This window comes from Lycorma delicatula, chromosome 3 (assembly GCF_047948215.1).
Source record: "Lycorma delicatula isolate Av1 chromosome 3, ASM4794821v1, whole genome shotgun sequence".
NCBI lineage: Eukaryota > Metazoa > Arthropoda > Insecta > Hemiptera > Fulgoridae > Lycorma > Lycorma delicatula.
In genome coordinates, this window is record NC_134457.1 from 125,008,124 (window position 1) to 125,029,957 (window position 21,834).

Below are 21,834 nucleotides of genomic sequence, written 5' to 3' on the forward strand. Positions count from 1 at the left end.
TATTCCGTTCGTTCAACATAAAAAATATTTATTTCTCATTGAAGTTTTAATTAAAACTGTGCCTCAAAATAATAAATCACAGTATCCGAAATGTAGTTGGCATTCAAGAGCAATAGAATAATTGAATTCACATGGATTTGATTTCAATAATACAAGAAGTCATTAGTGTGTCTACTGTGTTATTGACGAACCTAATTAACAAAATTTAGGGCAAACGCTATTCACTCAACGAAGACAGCTATTCCATTACCGATTCTATTAAAATTTGACAGCTTTGATGTTTCTAATCTATGATTTTGAAATTTCAATAATTACCAACACTTTGAAGAAGCCTGTATCGCTAACTGGAATCAAGTGATTAATTACGCCTTATCATACAAACTACTACACACAACTCTATCCAATCTTTATATATTTTGTTTGCACGCATAAAGATAGTTAACCTTCTAATGTCTTAGAAAAATGAATTTTGATTGAACATTCCATTGACTCAGAAGCCTCTGTATTAAAAACACATTGAAACTGTAATATGAGAAAAAATTGACGATATTTTATTCTAAAATTCTTCATCAAATTTTATTCTTTATCTCACTCTCTCTCTTTTTAAAAGTTCAATTTTAATTAAAGATACATTTTTTATATATATAAAAAAAAAAATTTGTAAGTTTTAAAATCGAAAGAGGGATACCTTGATTACCAAATAGATAACTTTGAATTATAGACACTACGTATATTTTAATAAAAAAAAGGAATAATATATATTTTAAAAGACTTCAAAATACAGTAGTAAATTTTGAAAAATTTTAACCATTTCTAGGCAAAAGATATGGTTGCCTTCACAAGCTAGAAGAGATTTGTTCCTTTCACGTCTTTCAAAATAAAAACAGATAGTATTGTAAATATAATTTACTTAAAATGAACTTAATGAAGTGGTTATATGTTAAATATTTTATTATCAGCTATTTAATTTCTTCTTTTTTTTCCTGAACCGCCAAATCTTTACAAGCATCTCAAATTAACTTTAAATGCGATTTTTGTTTTTTATTTGGAATAAAGCTTTTATTTGTTTATGGTTTATGGACATTAGTCATACATGGTGTTTAATATTTTATCTATTTTATTTATTTATTAATTTTATGGGTAGAAGTATTATGATGTTAAAATTTTAGAAAGGGGCAAATAATTTATTTTTTAATAAAAAAAGGTTTACGTAGTTTAATACACATTAAACTTGATTACGTTAATTTTTTTTTAAAAATTACTTTAAATGTTAAACAAAATATTCACTCACCATACAAACCTCTATAAAACAGATTACAACTGTGGAAAGAAATTTCTTTGAACGTTTGCTGTAACGCGTAGGAAACCAATAAAATCAAATTTGTTGAAAAAAAAATGTAGATGCATTAATCTCATTCCACTGTTTAGATAATTCTATCAAAGGCTAGTTAGAATAAAAACTACAGCTTATAAGAGTCAAAGTAAAATATTTTAAAATTAATATTCCGCTTTATACTTGGTCTGTATAAAATTATTTATTCTAAGAATATTTTAGTATGGAAAAATCTACTTTTATCATTTTATTTGTAATAATTTTATGACAAATGTTTCCTGTTTAGTAATTTATATTAATTTCAATTTTGTGCAATGTATTTTATACAACATTTCACACACATATTTTAAGAAAATAAATATTAGTGTGTAGAGAATATTTTTATGAACATTTTGTTGTTTTTATATTTAAAACGGGTTAAGGAGTGGCTAGATATAAACGTAATAGTCTTAAATAGAAATATAATGTTTCTTCTGCCACATTGACAACAGGGAATTGGCTTATGAGCGCCGTCTTCGTTTATTGTGTGTTCATGAGAGGTTGTGTTATTTGCCAGTTCAACTGCTGCTATTGGCGCAGAGCGGACCACTTGGTGCACCGGCCGGATGCGCGCCTACGACTCTCTCCCGCTAAATAAAGTCCTGTTTTTTACTGCTAAATATTGACTAATAATCCGTTTCTTTTTTTAATAAAATTAAATAAATAAAATTAACAAATAATAATAAGTAAACAAAAATATAAATTAAAAAAATATAAATAAAAATAATCTCCCTTAGAAATTAAATTAAATAATCTGTAAATTAACTGACAACGTACTGCTTCTAGCGGGAGAGAGTTGGTTGAGAGAGACAGAGAGAGTTGCCATGCGCAGTCGCCCAGCGAACCACCATTGGTCCGCTCTGCGTCAGTAGCAGCTAAAATAAAAATGTGAGCATATATATATCAAACAAACAGAAAACCCACCTAACCTCCTTTTATATGGAAAAGAAAGTATTAGGAGGCCATATTTTACGTTATAAACACATTGGGGTTCTTTGTATTTTATTGCCATCAGATAAAAGTTAGAATGTTTAAATAGGTCCCTAGGCCTTAGAATGCCAACCAGGGTTGAAGAAGTAACAAATAAGGGATGGACGCTAAGAAAAAAATTATCAATACCTAATACAAATAAGAAGATAAACCATCTAAAGAGTGCTTCATTGCTTTCTTCAAGTAGTACATATCTGTCCAGCTCTCACTTCCTCAGGAGATCTTATTCAAAATACAAAAAGCACATTAATTCATTTTGTGATAGATTGCTAAAATGTACGCTGCAACAAACTTTTCTACTAGCTAGTAAAGAACTACTGGAGAAGTGGCTCAGGCTTCAGACTCTCTTAAGAATGACTCTTGCTCATCCCCAGAATTAATTGCTGGGTGGAATTAGAAACAAGTGAACTACAAACTATCTTGCCAGATACCCACTAGAGATTACAGATAATTGTAATATTTATTTGTAAGAAATAAATTTATAAATTGTTTTTAAACACCTACCCTAATCTGTGTATCATTCTTCGTTTTTCTTTAAATATGTATATATATTTACAAACATATTTAATATATATACACACTAGAATCTGGGTCACGGTTTCGTCACCCAGGACTATATTGTTTCTTGTGTATCCCGTCGGCAATCAGGGGATTTATAGCTGGTCATGGTTTTTAAATCTCCAGTCATGGCTTCGCTCGCGAAATACGTTATCAGAATTACAAACATAAATAACCATCAAAATGTAAACTAATTTCATAAAAATTAATTCAATTGGGTCTGTATAAAACGGCAAAATTGTAAAAAAAACTATATTTTTTGGAATTCAAAAAGCCTGAAAATGTTTTTAAAATATTTATCTGAAGAGCATTTCCAAGCCCAAATCAAACGAATATCTTGTTTAGTATTGTAGGAAATGGGGAAAATTTTTGCAATCTTTGATCGAATTTTTTTTACCTTTCTTCACCTCTTTGAAAGTTGAATTTCATACAAATCTAGAAATTGGTTTTTAGATATTAACATGTAGTTTATACACACCAAAAATCATGATGATATCTTAATTTGTCACCGAGAACTTAAACAAAAAGTCAAGAGATGATTAAAATTTCAAAAATTGTGTTCTGTACTCCAATACTAACACCACAGTACATCTTACAATGTCCCATTCGTTGTAAGGTAATCAAGCTAATGTTATCCTAATGAATAGTTGAATGATTCGAATTGCGGCTGTCGCTGCCGTGGTACAAGCATCGAGGTTTGTTGCGCCGCCTGTACAACAATAATTTGTTTTATGAATTCACGTAATGAAGCAACAGCAGTGAGTGCTATCTTCTTCAAATTCATTTAACGCTATCCTGATTTGTTTATAGAAGTTGTATTTATAAACTAATTGTCAATTTTTGTTATTTGTCAAAAAAAAATTAATATTGTATTTATTAGTTTTATAATTGAAATTATTAATTGTTTAACTGAAATTTGTATAAATTATAATTTTAATATCCTCTTATTCATATAATCCATGCCGTTTATATAATACATGCCGTTAATATTTTTTGTCGATGTGAGATAAAGTGTTAGTTTAGCATTAGTAGAAAGCTTAACTTGGAAAAGCTAGAATTAATAAACATGTTAATAGCGCGAATTTAACAAAGCTTTTAAAATTCACCATTTTATCCCGCACTTTTAAAAAAAGTCACGTTCTGCCAATAACGTTTTTGCATTTTTCTACCCTATCATAAAATACATCTATCATAAAATACATATCGTACATAAGGATCTTAATAATAAACCACTATAGAAAGGATTAATATACGTAAAATCCTTTATTTTGCATATTATAATTTACAAATAAAACATTTTACTAAACAGTGATAAGTGATGACTCATAATAATATTCATTGTAGAAATAATCCAGTAATTTTTAATCGACTTTTTAATGAAACCATATAATGAAAATGACAAAATCACATGAATTATTGCATCCATTGATTAATGTGAGTTTCTGTACAAAAAAAAAAATAAATATATATGATGAAAAATTAACTAAAGAAGTGAAAAAAAAGGACTAAATAAGTGTTACACTCTATACTAATTTTTACTTATACACATTAAAATACTTATTTCAATGAGATTTTAGTATTTATTTAAGTGATTAATAAAAAGATTTAGTAAAGAATGATTTTATTATATTTTATTTACTATTCAGTATTCTTAAAATAGTAAACCATAATCTTACCTGCTATTATAAATAAACTCGGTCTATTCAACCACGTACGTACAAAAATGTACGTACATTCATTTACAAAGTAAAAGTATACCTTATAAATGTAAAATAATTCTTGAATTTCATTATAACAGTTTCTTAATCGATAATCCATAAAATGATTTTACAGTTTAATTAATATTAAGACTAAAGATAATTACATGAATCTATTTTCAGATATAAATGGTTTTTTCGGAAATATTTTACATTGATATTGAGATAGTAAAATATTTAATGTGAATATTTATTTATAATATTTAAATATGGTTAACTAATATATTATACTGTGGTTATGACTCCAGCATTATAACTTCTACCCTGGCTTTTAGTGACAAGATTTTTATAGCCCTTATGGCTTTGTACGCACAATTCATATATAATTATTATTTTTACTTTTTTTCTAAAACTATAACAGAGCTATAGCTTTAGAAGGGAAAGTATTGCAATCGTTCCAATTTGGGCATATGCGGTTTTCACCGGTTCTTGACGTTTTGACACCTAAGGAGCCCCAAAAAACCAAAAGACCGGATAGAAATTTTCTGGATGTTCGTATGTACGTGTGTATGTTTGGTGTCGCCCTCTAAATCACCTTATATCTCTAGAACTACTAGACCGATTTTGACCAAATTTGGCCATATTACTTCTATATTTGGGGCATTGATGTCATTAAATTTTCAGCTTAAAAGGTCAAGGGGGTGAGGCTGTAGAGCAAGGTCATCCTAGGTATCTTGAGATTTTGCCTAATTAAGGACTTATCTTTCTTAGGCGCATTTGTTAATTAAAAAATAATATTTGCAAAAAAAGATTTTTGCGAAATCGCATCCCCATTCCAAAAAATAAACTAGCGGCTAAGTGGGTATACTGTGACAAAAGTACCCCGTATCACCACAAGGAGCGCTAGTGTAGCACTGATGTACACTGATGTACAGTTGCTGTAGCCGACTGCTATGTTGTGTCGTCATAGGTGTGCGGTAGAATTAAATAAATTAATAATATTTAAAAAGCAAAAAAGTATTTTGAATGTGGCGTTAGATCCGCCAGAATCGCCCGAATAAAATACGGTATGCGCACGCGCTTTAGTTAGAGTCATTGAATTAAACAAAAAGTATTATATTTAAACCTATATATATATATATATATATATATATATATATAAAAATGTTAAATTGTACGGCTTCAAAAACTCAAAATGTTCTGCACCGATTGAGCTCAAATTTAGCACGATATATAACCCGCATCAAAGATTGTTTTCATCTATTTTTAATAAATCTATCTATTTAATCTATCTATCTAATTTGTACATTTTTAATTCGGAAATGTAAACAAAGGAAAACCAATCAGATCAATGCAAGATGGCCGCTGTCAAACACAACGACCAAATTTCTTTGAATTATATTTAACAGCTAAAACATCTGTATTTTATTAAAACAAAAAAAAACACCAAAACAAAAAGAAAAGCCACCAAGAAGGATGACTTACAGAAAATAAATTAAAACACCCAACTTTCTTACAGCCCAGATAGACTTAAGACTATGCAAACAAAAAAAATCGTAATAACCAAATACACAGAAAATAATACCCCTACATAATGACCAAAAAATCCTTTGTTAGGTTATTTTTTTATATATATATGACCAAACAATCGTTTTTTGGTCATTTAGCGTTCTTTGCTATGTAAAAGCAAACAACAAAATTCACAAATAGTAACACTGAAACCACACAACTAAGTATTCGTTTTTTTTTTCTAACCTCCGAAACCACCGTTATGCATTGCTTCAGATGATGATATGAATGATTTATAGCGTATGAAAATGTCATGCCTGATCGGGATTCCAACTCGGAACCACCGGATTAAATTCCGAGAACCACTCGCGCCACGGCGGCCGGCAAACATATTCGTTAGGAGCCGAATAAAAACACGACTTACCAATATGGCGGTGTGTGTCAAAACAATTTTATACGGACTATAATTACTTTTAATACGCGAAACCCTTTGCAATGATTGAACATTAACTTAAACCTCTTCAAAAGTTATTCCTTTTGAACTAAGCCACATTTTGATATCATTGTTTTCCTATAGCACGGCTGGAATTCTTTTCGTTTAATGATAAGAAGCGTTGTCGAAGACAATAACCGAATTCTCTTCCAAAGGACATAATACACCGCTAAACTATTTCTAAATAATTCAAATTCGTGTAATTTTTTTACGAATCGCGTTTTTATCAAAATTTCACCTTTTCTCAATTGACCTGCGGGGTTTTGTTTTCTTTGGAGACCGTAATTCATTAGTAGATTAATACTCGAGAATCACGTTGTACACTGAAGTAGCACACCTTCTACTTACGTTAGCAGTTTGTTAACATCTGAAATCAACGCTGTTTGATTATTCTGTAATTTGTAAGCATTACTCTGCTTTTGTCAGCATTTAAAATGATGTGTTTTTTCGCACGACTTAAGGGCTTTTGTTCGCAGCCCACAAATCTGTATATATAAAAATGTTTAATTCGTTTGTGTACGATTCAAAAACTCAAAATGTTCTGCGCCGATTGAGCTCAACTTTTAGCACGATATATAACCCGCATCAAAGATTGTTTTATCTATTTTTCGCATCAGTCACATACCCGCGACCGCGAGAAAACAGTTTTTTTAACGGCCAGCTGTGTACCAGTGACCGCGCCATCTGCCGGAAGCGAGGTGAACACTCGCCATACAAGCTAACGACAACTGCAGTCACATGTGAAACAATACCTGTTCCCAATTACATTCTTTATTAACAAGAAAAAAAAACGTATCCACCAGCATCTGATCCAGACTATTATACAATCTGAATTAAATATTCACTTTAATGGAGGTACTTTTGTGTGATCGTGTCGTGATTGAGCTGCGCCGTTCACCAAGCTCTGAATTTATTATAAAACGACCAACAGTGGGATATATGTATTAAAGACGCGTGCAACACTGCACATCCAAACCAAATTCGCGCATTATTCGCAATTATATTGACCGCTTGCTTCCCTTCATCTCCCATAGAGTTATGGGAAAGATATCCATCGCATATGGCTGAGGATATTTTGCAAAGAGTACGCCTAGAAAATACCAATATGACCATGGAATTTACAGAAGGCATTTACAACGAAGCATTGATAAATATTGAAGACAAGTGCTTAGCTATTGCAAATAAAGTTCTTAGTCAATTGGGAATGCCAGCACTCACCCGAGCTGCGATCGCTTCATTTGATGTGGATTTACGCCGTGAACAGAGTTACAACATTGGTGATCTTCAGTCATATGTCTAATCAAACATTCCCAAATTAACGCTGAACAGAAAGGCATTTATGATCTCATAATGCAAATGATAAATGACGGAGCTGGGGGGACCTTCTTCTTGGATGTGCCACGAGGAACTGGGAAAACATTCCTCATTAGATTGATTCTAGCAACGGTTCGATCAAAAAATGATAATTATCCTGTTGCGGAATATTAATCAGCCAAAACTCTGCAACGGCACGCGACTGGCAGTTAAGAAATTGATGAATAACGTAGTGGAAGCAACGATTTTAACGGGGCCTTTCAAAGGTGAAGATGTCCTCATTCCTGGAATACGCATAATCCCGACCGATACACCATTTTAATTTAAAAGATTGCAATTCCCAATTTGATTGGCATTTGCAATCACAATCCATAAAGCTCAAGGTCAATCTTTAGTATTGTGTGATTTAGATTTAGATGCGGATTGCTTCTCACATGGGCAACTGTATGTTGCGTGTTCCCGAGTCGGCAAACCAGATTGCCTTTATATCTACGCAGACAGTAGAAAAACAAAAAAAAATATTGTATAGCCACAAGTATTGCAAAATTAAACTTCCATGAAACGTATGCTTTGTTTTGTTTCTCATTTCTCTACCATGCAACCACATTGTGCCACAGCGAAGCGTGACGGGTAGAGCTAGTAAAATGATAAATATTTTAAATTGTGTGTGTAAGCCGTGCACATACGTCAGCCGCGCGACGGTAAAGTCCTACTACTGTGTTGTGAACTTTTTTTATAATGTGTATCTTTTTTATACTCTCTTTAAAAGATTATTGTTCAATATCTCCTCACATCTTCATCACCTAATAAACATCGTAGTTTCTAACACTTCAGATCTTCTGTATTTATTAAAAAATATAATGATTTTTATTTGTAAGAATACTCTATAAAATGCTTCACAAATCTTTGTTATCTGAACTGAAAAACATTTTCTGTACCTTAATGACTGGTTTAAAATGACATCCTAGATTTCAAAGATCTTTCAGATCATCCATCTACTCTTATTTTGTTACCTACCCCCCCCCCCCCAAAAAAAAAAACCAACAAATTATCCGGCATTAATTTAGCCTTCATCCATTTCATAAGTCATATGCTCTTTTGGTGTTACTTATTCATTACGTGGGATCTTGTGCAGAAGAGAAAGAGAATATAGTACAATAGAACAATTTTGATTTTTCTTTTAAGTAAAACAAGATAATATGCAGTAACGGTAATGAATAGGAAAGTATCTAACTTTTCTACAAATAAAAACTCCCTAATCACTCTCTATAAAAAATTATGGTGCGTGGGTTTGTTAGTCATATGTGCTCACATTTTTATTTAGCTGCTGTTGGCGCAGAGCGAACCAATGGTGGTGCGCCGAGCGGCTGCACGCAGCTCCTACTACGACTCTCCCGCTAGATTCAGCCCGTTGTCAATACAACCTCACACGAATACAAACAACGTAAACGAACAAGGAGGCGTCCCTAAGCCAACTCTGTGTTACTAATATTACTAGCGTTAAATTAAATTTGTATTAAAAGCTGTTAAATTCTATATCTACTCACTTCTTAAGCCTATTTTAAATATAAAAATACCAAAATGTTCAGAAAAATATTCTCTACACACTAATATTTCCTTTCTTAAAATATTTCTGTAAAATACTTAATTTTCTCACTAACATGAGGATACAAACGCGTCGAAGGTCCAGGGGACAGAGCCTCCTGCTAGACGGTCCTGCGAGCGAAGCGAGCTCTGACCAGTTAGTTTTTAATTATATTTTTTAAAAAATTATTCTGCAAAACTATCTATTGTCATCATCAATGAAAAAAAGGAAAGTAATGATTGAAATTGATTAATGCTCATGATATACCCAGTTTTATTAAACAAGACAGCATTGAAAATTTTACCCTATTTTTAGAGATTTAATTCAATTCCATTTAAAAATGTTTTCCAACATAAAGTTTTTACTCATTTTTTCAAATACATTCTATCACCCGATAGATTTTAATTTACGGACAAATAAATTTAATACAAAAAAAACAAAACATTGATAAAAGGAGATATTATTAAAAATGAATCTAGAAGAATATTGGAAACAACTGTAATGAACAGTTAAAAATAATTGAAAAAGATTGTGAGGAAAAAATAAAACAGATGAAGTAACGGAAGAATTAATGGTATAAAAAAAAAGGAAACGTAACTGAATAGAACATAAATTGAGAGGGCGGACAAGACGAATAGTATGAAACGAATGAGAAGATGAAACCACATTTTATAGACATATTAGCAAAGGAGAGAGATATAAAAATAAAAGCTGATTTTACAGAAAACCTGGAAAATAATTTCATACGGCAACATTCGAAAGGAAAGAATTTAATACTGATTATATGTATTTCTTCAGGAATATTACAATTTTATAAAATGTAATTAGCGACGCATCTTATTTTAAAGATTTAAAAGGGTTGACTGTTATTTTTTAATAATCACTTTACTGAAATACAGAAGAATTTTGTTAAAAAAGATTGATTTTCCCAAAAAGTTTCTTCATCCGGTTAAGTTAATTTAAACATCGTTTTATTAATCCTGATTAAAGCTGTCATTAAAGATTTTATTTTTTAGAAAATACTTCACCTTTAAGGTATTAAGTAACAAAAATCTCTACCTCATTAATTATTAAATTGACAAAAAAGTATCATTAAATCACTCTCTTCATTTTCATCTTTTATGATAAAGTACTCATTTTAGGCATACACATGAAGTGTATATTTCAAACATTTTTCTTCTATTTAAAATTGAATAACATTAAATAATATTTAGGAAGGATTTTTATTATACTCTTTATAAAAGTCCTATATCAGGACCTTCTAATGGAGGATGCTGTGGATACGACCAGTATAAAGGACTCCATTAAATCTCCGCCGATACTGTAGGACGGCAGCACAAATGTCATGCAGCTGCGGAAATTGTTTGAAACAGTAATCAGCAGGTGTAATTACAGTATAAAAATCTTTGGTTCTAAACAGCTGTTATTTCTAAGAATGTGGATATCTACAAAAAGATAGTCCATCTGGTCCGTCAACATAATCTGACTGGCCACATGTTCACCAGGAAGGACGAAACGATACCTTATAGAGTTGTGCTGAAGACTCTACACTTTTCAATCTCAATTGAGGTGATAAAACAGGAGCTTGAGGAATGTGATCATACAGTCTGGAGCATAGTGAATATACGACATCGAGTTCGAAACAGCCGTAAACCTTGAACCGAAAGAAAATAATAAGGAGATTTGTAATCTGAGATGTATTGCAAACTGCGGGATCACCTTTGAAGCCCCGAGGAGGTCTCCTGGATTGGTACACTGTACGCGCTGCCAACAATACGGCCACAAGAAAAATAATTGTATGTGACCTGTCCGGTGCATAAAATACGCAGAGGGCCATAGGAACGCTGGCTGTCCAAAAAAGATAAACTCCCGGCTGTTTGTGCGCTCTGTCAATCTGACATCCGGCTAACTAGACAGGTTACAGGGCTTAAAAGAAAATATTAAATATTAAAAGGCAAAGGGTTTTATCAGTTATGAGAACTGAGCTCCTCTCGAGGGTACGAACAACCGGGCTGCACCCCTTCACTTGGGTGATGCAAATTTCCCGTCATTAGGCAAGAGAACTAGGGTTCCTGACACTTATCATAATGCTCGTCCACCGTATGCTGCATGCTGCAGCCATTGAACACGACGTTTACAGCGTTACTGAGAGCAAGCTAGAGTAACTTGCATCCAATACTGAAATTCTTGTCTAGCAGAAAGGACACCTCACACTCCTTTCACGAAGGTAATCACCAAAATCTGTTGATAGCCAGATTCCTATGAATTGCTACCTGGAATATAAATGGACTCTGTCCATTTATACGTATAGTGCCAGGTACTGGAGGCTTTGATAATTGCCACATCTTTGGATGTCGTCCTAATATCGGAAACGTATTTCACCAATCGTAATTTTTTTTGACATTGTGGATTCTCTACTTGCCATACTATTAATTCTGATAGCAGGGCGGAAGGAGGTGCAACAGTGGTCATCAGAAATGTGTTGTAGCATCATCAATTATTGGTGTACAGAACTGATAGCATCTAAGCCAGCCCGGTTGAGATTCATGATTGGCTTGGACCGACAGGTTTTTTACGGTACATAATATCGCCACATAATATCGGATGACTCCTACTCTGAGTTCTTCTCTACACTAGGTTCGCGGTTTTTAGCGGTTGGCGGCTGAAACACAAAACAACCTCTGTGGGATTCTCGGCTGGTTATTGTAAGAAGCGGGTGTGTCATTACTCTACATTTAAGTTGGAATTAACTACGACTCAACATCCGACCATTCTGTTGTTCTGCTCATTGTCAGTACAGGAGTAATAAGAAGAAAGAACTCCCCTACTCACCATAACATGAGAAACTGATCTCGTATCGAGGCTGGATGGAACCGGGAAGACATGAGCTAACCAAGGGAGGTAATGGAACTCATCTTTACCAAGAGGAGGCTTTGAAGGAGATGGCAATGTCCTACGAGACACACAAAACGAGACGTACAAAAACTACCCCGAGGGTTTGTCCTCTTCACGTAAAGACGTTTGTTGAAAATATTTGAAACATTGTTTTTTCAGAAGCTATCACCAATTCTAGAAGGTCTCGTGTGATTCCCGATCATCAGTTTGAATTTCGTTGCGGCCACTGCAATGTTGAGGATACACATAAACTTGTAAGTGCTTTGAGGAGAATACGTACTGTCCGGCTGCCTTTCTGGATATCTAGCAGGCCTGTGATAAGGTATCGCTGCCTGGACTACTTTAAAAGTTAAGTAGTTTCTCTCAGATGCATTAGACAATTCTGCATAGCTACTTGGATAGAGGATTTTTGGGACGGACGATTACCTGGACGGTAGTTACCTTTCTTTTTATAGCCTCCAGAACCACCGTCAGGTATTACTTCAGAGGATGATATGTATGAGTGTAAATGAACTGCAGTCTTGTACACTCTCAGATTGACCATTTCTGAGATGTGTGGTTAATTAAAACCCAACCACCAAAGAACACCTGTATCCACGATCTGGTATTCAAATCCGTATAAAAGTAACTGTCTTTGCTAGAAATTGAACTTTCGAACTCTAGACTTTGAAATAACTGATAACTGATTTGCGAAGACACGTTCACCATAGACCAATCCGGTGGATTGAACGGTAGTTATCTGGACGGACCATATTTTACGTTGGTATGGTTAAGAGCTATCTATATTTTTAGACAGTAATCAGGCGTATCTCAAGGCTCAGCCATGGGACTTGTGTTATACTCCATTTGCTGACAACACTATTATTATGGCTGTCGATGTGGAGCTAATTGCGGCCTCGGCAATTCTGCAATCTGGACTGGATCATGTCAAAAGATGGCTGGGGAAATGAAAGATAAGTGTCAACGAAGCGAAGTCGAGTCACTTGATGTTCGCCATGAGAAAAGAAGACTGTTCGCTGGTCAACCTAGATGGCTTTTTGATTTCGCATCCAGCAGTGTAAACTATCTCGCATTTATTTAGATCATCACCTTACATGGAAGGTTCATGTTCAGGAAAAGAGCAAACAATTAAACATCAATTTTAAGGAAATGTATTGGTTACTGTGCGGGAGGTTCCATTTATCATTAGATAATAAATGTTAAATGTTATTGTGCTCAGCAGTTCTGAAACCGATTTGCACTTATGGTATTGAACTGTAGGAAACAACAAGCAAGAGCAATATTTAGATATTACAGCGGTTCCAAAACGAGTTGGCGAGCTGTATCACAAAGGTATCACAACTCAATATCTTTCGTAAACCACGGCGGTTTACGAAAGATATTGAGATTCATGAATATTTGGATTTACGTTGTGTCCGAGAAGAGATAAAATGATTCAGTTGTATATATGAATTACGCCGAAACAAACTCATATACCACTTAGCAATTAACCTCTTGGACAATGATTGGGGCATTAGGAGGTTTAAACGCCTCCACGTACAAGACCTTAGTGACTCCATGTGATATATGATTTCGTTTTTGATATAATTTTGAATCGATGATTACTATAACATTGGCTATATTATTATTATAATTGATTTACGATGTATTTATGCGATTTATCTTAACGCCCCTTGTTGAGTGCTCTATTTCTCTTTACTCTTCTCTGTTTATGTTTTTTCGTTATTTTTATACTTCATTTTTTTCTCTCCTTCTTTTTTGGTTCCTTGATGTTGTTTGACCTGCATTACTATTAGACTTTACAGGTGTATCAATTTTCCTCACAAGTTTTACTAGTTATTTTAATAATTATTAATTTTAATTATGTGGAGTTTCGATGGGAAATTCCTACCAAGTATTTGTTTAAAAAAATAATCATTAACCAATCGAGAGAAGTAATTTACATATTTTTTATGATTTGGAAGGGAATATTTAAATAGCTGATTTGAAACAATCTTGGAAGTAAAACGTTCTCATAGACTCACACCTGGAAATGCTTTTTTTTTATGAGTTAAGATTTGAGTAATATTTAACCTGATTTGAAAGATTGGAAACTATGGAAAAATGTACCGATACATAAATTACTAGTAACAAATTAAGGGAACAATTTGGTGGTTTTATGGATTCACTGGCATGGAAAATTAAATAAATAGTATTGAGAAATATATCTCTATTATTCTGAAGATTGTCCCAAAAAATTGAAGGCAAAGAAACGATTTTTTAAATTTTCCGTATAAGCTTTATTCATTAATCAATGAAAAAACAGAACTTTCTAGAAAAACAGACTGTAGAGAATTTAATTATGAGATAATTACTGTTAACAAAGTTTTTTGAAAAACAAATACTAATTTCAGAAATCTGTCTAATTAAAAATGAAACAAACGAAAATGTGGCCAAAAACAAAACAATTTTATTCAGAACTAAAACCTTAATCATAATTTTAAAATGAATAACTAAAGGTAACTTCAAAAATAAATAAAATCATCTGAAAAATATATGTTTCAAGAGTTAGAAGTAGCAAAAGATCTATAATTAATTGCTTTATGTACTGTATGTGAATAATTATGGGTGTTTGTGTTCTAGTTAACAATTTGAAACAATGTTTTAGGCTAAAATCAGTCTAAAGTATTGCTCCTATATTTAATCAGTCTGTTTATAAAATAACTTTTTTTGGCCTGATAACAATATAACATTTTTCAGCTTAGTCTCAACTATGTAGTATTTCCAGTAGTAATTATAAGATAGTACAAGTGTACGGAAGATAGATCAGGAAATTCATTAAGGATATAATAAAATTAAAAATACAATAACACACTCGGTTTTCTTATTCTCACAAAACGTTCTAACTAGAAATAATATATCACTGCAGTGTTTTTATATTTAAATATAACTGAATATGTAAAATCAGATGTATCATCTAAATGCAAAAAGGTTTTATTATTGAACAAGATAGACGAATCAGATACTTTATTATACGATCTATAAACGTAACAAAAAAAATAAAAAAATATATAAAAAAAAGTAGGTTGAATAAAAATTAAAGCCTTCATGGATATTTTATTTAAAAATTAACAGAAAAAGTTTTTTTAAACTGATTTTTCCGTGCCAATTTAAAAATGGAATAACAAAATGAAGCCTATCATTAAATCGAACGCAGACCTAGTTAAATGAAGAACTACTACGCTAATCACAATCTAAGTTACTGGTGTAATATATATTTTAATAAAATATTTAATGTGTTCATAATGCATATAAAATATATTAAAAATATTCCATTGTTGGTTAATCAAATGTTACGAATATGGAAAGCAAGGAAACCATTTTAGAATAAATAATTTTTTTAATAAACTATGTGACCTTTAATTAGCGTTAATGAGTATGAGTGTTTATGTTTATATGAACGTGTATGTGTGTGCTATGTATAATATATAAGAAAAGTTTTCAAATAAAAATATATTGATTGCATTTTTTTTTTACTCAACAGAACAATCTCTTTCTTTCCAAGTAATGGTTCGTTAAACTAACTCACTCTACCCACTGCAAAGAGACAAAAGAGAATTTATTTAAAAACGAAAAAATAAACAAATAATTTTTGTTGTAGAGAGTGACCGAGGGAGTGGAATAGAGGGCTTAAAGTTTACCTCTACCGAATACGCGCAAACTAAAAAGGCTTTTCAGTTTTAGAAGGTTTTCAGAAGAAACCTTCCATTTGAACTTACTACGGATGTTGGCCGATATTATGTTTCAAAGAAAAGTACAATTTACACCCCACTCTTAATTAAAGCTTACAATGTAATCCTAACTAATTCTTATTGGGACTTAAAAAACAGATTAAGACACTATGAAAATGTACATTATACTAACCGACATAAAAAAAAAACTTCCTTAAATTGCTACTAATAAAATATTAGCAGTAGTAGAAAAGAATTGTCACTTCAACAGCAGTAGTAAAAAAAAGACAAAATATTCAATAAATAAAAAAGGATATATTCAAAGAAATAAGGAAATAATATTTTTCCCCAAAAATATGCTATATTTATTTTTTGTTTTTTGGTTTTTTTTTCTAGGAGATAAAATGGCAGCCATATCAAGAAGGAAATCTTCCTCTGGTAGTGTAATAGACACCGTCCTGTGGTTCCTCATTTTGCCACTAGTTGCGCTTGCAGCCAGATAAGTGACGTGAAAATTAAAACGAATAAAATATAATACAACAAACATTTTTTATTAATAAATAATAAATAACGTGATATAATAATTATTTCAATTGTATAATAAATAAAGACAAATTATAATAGTCGAATTATAATTGTGGGTGATAATTATATTTATTAAAAAATTATCGGACCTAATGTTAATTATCCAAAAAGCGTGACAACGTATAATATATATTCTATCATAAATATTTATGCATAATTGTAAATATTAATACATTTTTTATTATGTTAAAAAATTTACATCTCTATAATAATAAGTTACAATTATGTTTAATATTGAATTATTATTACGAAATAAAATAAATTTATAAATAAATTTGAAGAAGAAATTTGTGTAATAATATGTAAATAAAATTTCCAGTCGTTTTCGAAAGACTTTATGATAATAAAATAGCATATAGTATAAATAAATAATATACTACATTGTACAAAAAATTATTATATATATATATATATATATATATATATATATATATGAATAATTTTTTTATATTCAATCAAAAATTGTCCGAATTTATTAACTTACATAATGTAATATATTCTTACATACCTCCTGTTAATAATAAAATCTGCCAACATTATCAATGTAGAAATAGTGTTTAAAATGTGTAAAATAAGTGATTAATATAGAAATGTAAAAAAATAGTAAAATCTGGAAAAAAAGTAATTGTTAATACATATACATATTTATATATATTTAAATTTTGTTATTTTTAATCTTCATTGATTAACATTTTTATTTCAAGCCAAAACATTAACAGACTAATATATATATTAAAAATAAAATTATTGTATTATTAATCTTCATGCTGAAATTATGCTTCTTAAAATTACCATCTTGAAAACATTTTGGCCTATTTTCTGAAGAGGAAAACCTTCGACTTTCTTTAATAATGTATGGAAAATAAATTTAAAAAGCTCATAGATCACATATTTTTTTATCATACGTAAAAAGAAAATACTTCCGTTCATTTATTTTTAATTATTATTTCATTTGACAATTATTTTTCTGTGGTTATAAAAATAATCTAAATAGATAAAATTGTAGTAAAGAATGATCATTCTAAATAATTGTAGCATGTTTAGAGAAATATAGTAAAAGTATAAAAATTACCACAAATAAAACACTGAAATTAGAAAAATTACGTAATTCATAACGTAACAAGATAGAACTCTATAACCAGAATATACACATAGGGTTTTGATATAAAACCATCCTTTTTTTTTGTGAAAAACAATTTCTCTAATATAACATACTGCATTATAAATTTTGTCTTGAGTATTTTTGAAAAAAATAGTTTAGTTACTTAAAAAACGTATAGTTAAAGGGAATTACTAAACGATTAGAGTTCGGCCGTTTATTATTGGCAACTGAACATAGCTGTGAAAATCGTAAAATCACTCCCTCTAAAACGAGGAGTACGCATACGTTTTCACCAAGGACAAACTCAAGTTAATTACAGAGACGGTACAGTCACAGTAACAATTATTGAAATGAGCTTCTCCAGTTGCATGATGTTTTAGGGGGCATATTTACCCCCTAAATGTATTTCTATTTGTAACAACAAATAGAATACATTTCTTATAATATACATAATCTAAATACCCAATATAAACACAATTCTACGGTAATTCTCGTCTCACTTCTTATGTTGACTTCACAAGCAGCGAAGTTTGACAGCACGAATCCAGTTACGGAATGGAATGCGTATCCCTGCTATTGCTAACCTCTAACTAACGCCTTAAAGCAAATTGTCCGTAGCCTCGCGTCGGATGTCTATCTAAAATCGAGTTGCCAAAAACGAGGAGCCGAACTCCAGTTTAAAATACAGAGACCAATAAATCACCATTCAAATTTTTAGCATCTTCGCTTTCTTTGTTTTTACTACACTTTGAATGTCTTTTATGTGAGTTTATATTTTCCGTTTTACAATGATTTAAGTCGTTGAGTTTATTCTTTGTATTTATATTTTACAATTTAAAATTTACTTGAAAGGAAAAAACCACTCTCACACATTTTAGTATAATCCATTAGAATCTTCTATATACCTGATATCTCAATATATATCTATAATATATATCTTCAAATAATTTAATTATCTGAATAAATGATTGGTATCAATTGGAAAATTTTTTAGCACTTACTTTTTTATTTTAAAATTATCATATTCTTTAAGAATAACCACTGCTAGGAAATTGTTTTTTAAACTGTTACTTAAAACTAGTAATTTCAACTTCTAAACCCTAGAGAAGTAAAAATTGAAAGTAGTAAGTTGAAAAAACATTTGAGAATACACAACGGTATTATCACTACATTCTTTTTTTTTGAAATAATGTTTTTGTTTTTGGGACGTCTGTGAAAAAAGTATAATCTAACCAATGTGCCAATTTCTTCACAATTACGAAAGTCGGGACTTAACAGTAAATACTTTCCCCGACTGAAAAGAAATTAGCCTTTATGTTAATAAATTTCGGCTATTTAAAATAAAAATTTATCAAATTCCATATTAGATAAGAATTTCGGCAGCGTTCAGTAAGTTATTAGGCTATAAATAAATATAATAACATGTTTCAGTTAAACGTTTGCTGATTAGGCCTATTAAAACTTAAATATTATATATAGATTATATTGCATAAACATTCCTTTAAAATACTTTGATATATCCGGTAAATATTTGAATTTGTTGTAAGTTAAAGTAATAGTGAAATAAACTGAGTAAAATTGACTGTTATCTATCAAGTAACGTCATCTTTTAGAAAATGTAACATGTATAATAATTATTATTTTTTTTTTTATTTTTTATTTTTTTTTTTATAAAATTGAACTATTTTGAAAGATTATTTTTATATTATAAAAAAAAAAATAATAAATATATTTTTCATTTAATTCTTTAGCAAAACTAGTTTTTAATTATACTGACTAATTTATGGACTGTAATAATACATACTATAATTATAATTCATTATTAATATTACTTTAAATAAAAGAAGAATGATATACATTTTTTATTCAAACATTTAATTAATTTATCAAAGGATCCAATAAAAAAATTAATAATTTACTTCATAAATAATTGTTAAATTTGGCTGGAAAAATAAAGATTCATATCCTGTAAACTGTTGTATTATACTATTTTGTACTATATACTTGTATAACTTTGTATTATATTGCTGTATTCTATTCCTAAATAAAATTCAAATTAAGATTGTTTCTGTAATTTTTTCCATTTTGTTTTAACCTTGTTATCCTTTTTGTATAGTCAAGAAAATAATGAAAAATGTTTATAAAATGTTAACATTATAAAAACTCTTTAATGAAAGAAAATGTTTGATTACAAGTCTGCAGACCTAGTTACAATGGAATTTTTCAAATTTAGGAAGTAGGTCAGATATTCTTCATAATACTCTAAGAGTGAAGTATAACAAAATACTGACCACATACTGTTCGTCAGTTGTCACCCACCTGCAATCTTAGTTAAAGTTAAATTTGTATAATAAATGTAATGCAATGTATTGAATTCCGGATTTTAGGCAGTCGGAAAACAAAGCCTTATTACTACTACTGTTTTTTTGCTCAATATTTCTGTCATTGAATGTAATGTATTAACATGTATGGTTTGACCTGCAAAATCTTACAAATGAGTTATGAGCGTGAATTACCTTAAAAAATTTGTTATAGACAATATGTACAGAAAATTTAAATAAAAAAAAACCATCGCAAGTCGATTATCAACAATACCTCTTTCTACTTGCAGCCCTCAAGTAGATTACTCTTATAAGCAACTAAAATTTTATGAAAATCTTTATAAAAAATGAAAATTAAATGGCGTTTTTTTCAAAATTAAAGTAAACTCACGGGTTACCAGAGTATGAATCTGCGATAAGTAAAAACATAAAATAATATAATTTCATAATATAAATTAGTATTGTGATATCGTCAGATTTATATATAATTTTCTGGAAAAAAATACTAGCCTGATAAAATTAGCCTGTCAATTTTACTACATTTCTCTAACTTCCTCGTTTATCGCCATAATTTTTTCGAGCAATTTATTTTTTTACAATCGGTCACCAAAAGATTGCGACCATAAATAGCTAAGTACAGCTAAGTGTAACGTGCAAGAGAGCATCCAAAGATATCCCACTTCAAATACAATATTAATAATATATAACGAAAAAATTAGTTGAAAAAATAAACAAAGATAACAGATAATATAGGTAATAGATAACAAATAATAGTTACAAAATATTAGTCATCTAAGTAGTCACAATTATTAAAGGCAGGTACTAATAACATAGACTCTTAAGTTTAAACTATGTTTAACATAATAACCACAGTATAATCATGGATCACGCAATTCAATGATCACCCATGCCTTCAAACATCAGCGAGGTCCAGTACATGTAGCCTCCTCACCATTTTCAAGTGAATTCAGCGCCAGATGATTCACATATTTGACCAAATTTGATATCTAGTTCTTACTAGTTCTCCGCAATCTCCTTACGAACATATGGCACCCCTGCACCTCATCATTTCTAACGAACCATGGAGCCCATGATACCATCCTGAGAACCTTGTTTTGAAACCCTAGGATAATTTCAGCGTTACTGTTACAAGTAGTCCCCAAATTATGCATCACATCTCCTTATTGTTTTCAGGAAAATCTTATACCGCAGCAATTTATTCGTCAAGGACAAATGAGGCTGTCTACCGAGGAGACAATACATTCCTATAAGTTCAGCATTCAATTGTCTCTTCTCTTTGACATGATCCTTTCAGGTCAATCAACGATGTAATTAAAACCAGACACGCAAGAAATGCAATTCAATTTGCATATAATACAGCGGTTAAAATCTGTAAATGACGCCTTCAAGAAATAGATTTATAGCTGCGACAAATTCATATTTATCGTATAATAGTCAATTATATTATAAAGTAGTAATTTTTTTATAGTTTAGTAGTAGTATAAGATTCAAGGTATAATCAAAATTTTATGTTTTATAATATTGAAGTCTGCAAACAAAAAATATTTTCTACTGGTATGCAACCAGTTATACACATCCCGTCAAGAGAAAAGATAAATTTCAATAAGTTCTAGATTAGTTAAGAAATATTAAATTAATCCTACAAAAGAGAGCAGGCCTCCGTGGTACGAGTGGTCACGTCA

At 30.8% G+C, this 21,834-nt stretch overlaps 1 protein-coding gene across 4 annotated transcripts in view; it reads left to right on the plus strand.

Moving 5' to 3' along the window:
* Nucleotides 1-16,894, plus strand: part of LOC142320974 (neurotrimin-like) — a 615,054-nt gene extending 598,160 nt beyond the window's left edge. For all 4 annotated transcript variants that reach the window (XM_075358973.1, XM_075358972.1, XM_075358970.1 and 1 more), the window contains one exon: nt 16,520-16,894. In XM_075358973.1, coding sequence (XP_075215088.1) covers nt 16,520-16,626 — 107 coding nt within the window. In that variant the 3' untranslated portion in view covers nt 16,627-16,894. The remainder of the gene's footprint in view (nt 1-16,519) is intronic.
* Nucleotides 16,895-21,834: the final 4,940 nt, after the last annotated feature.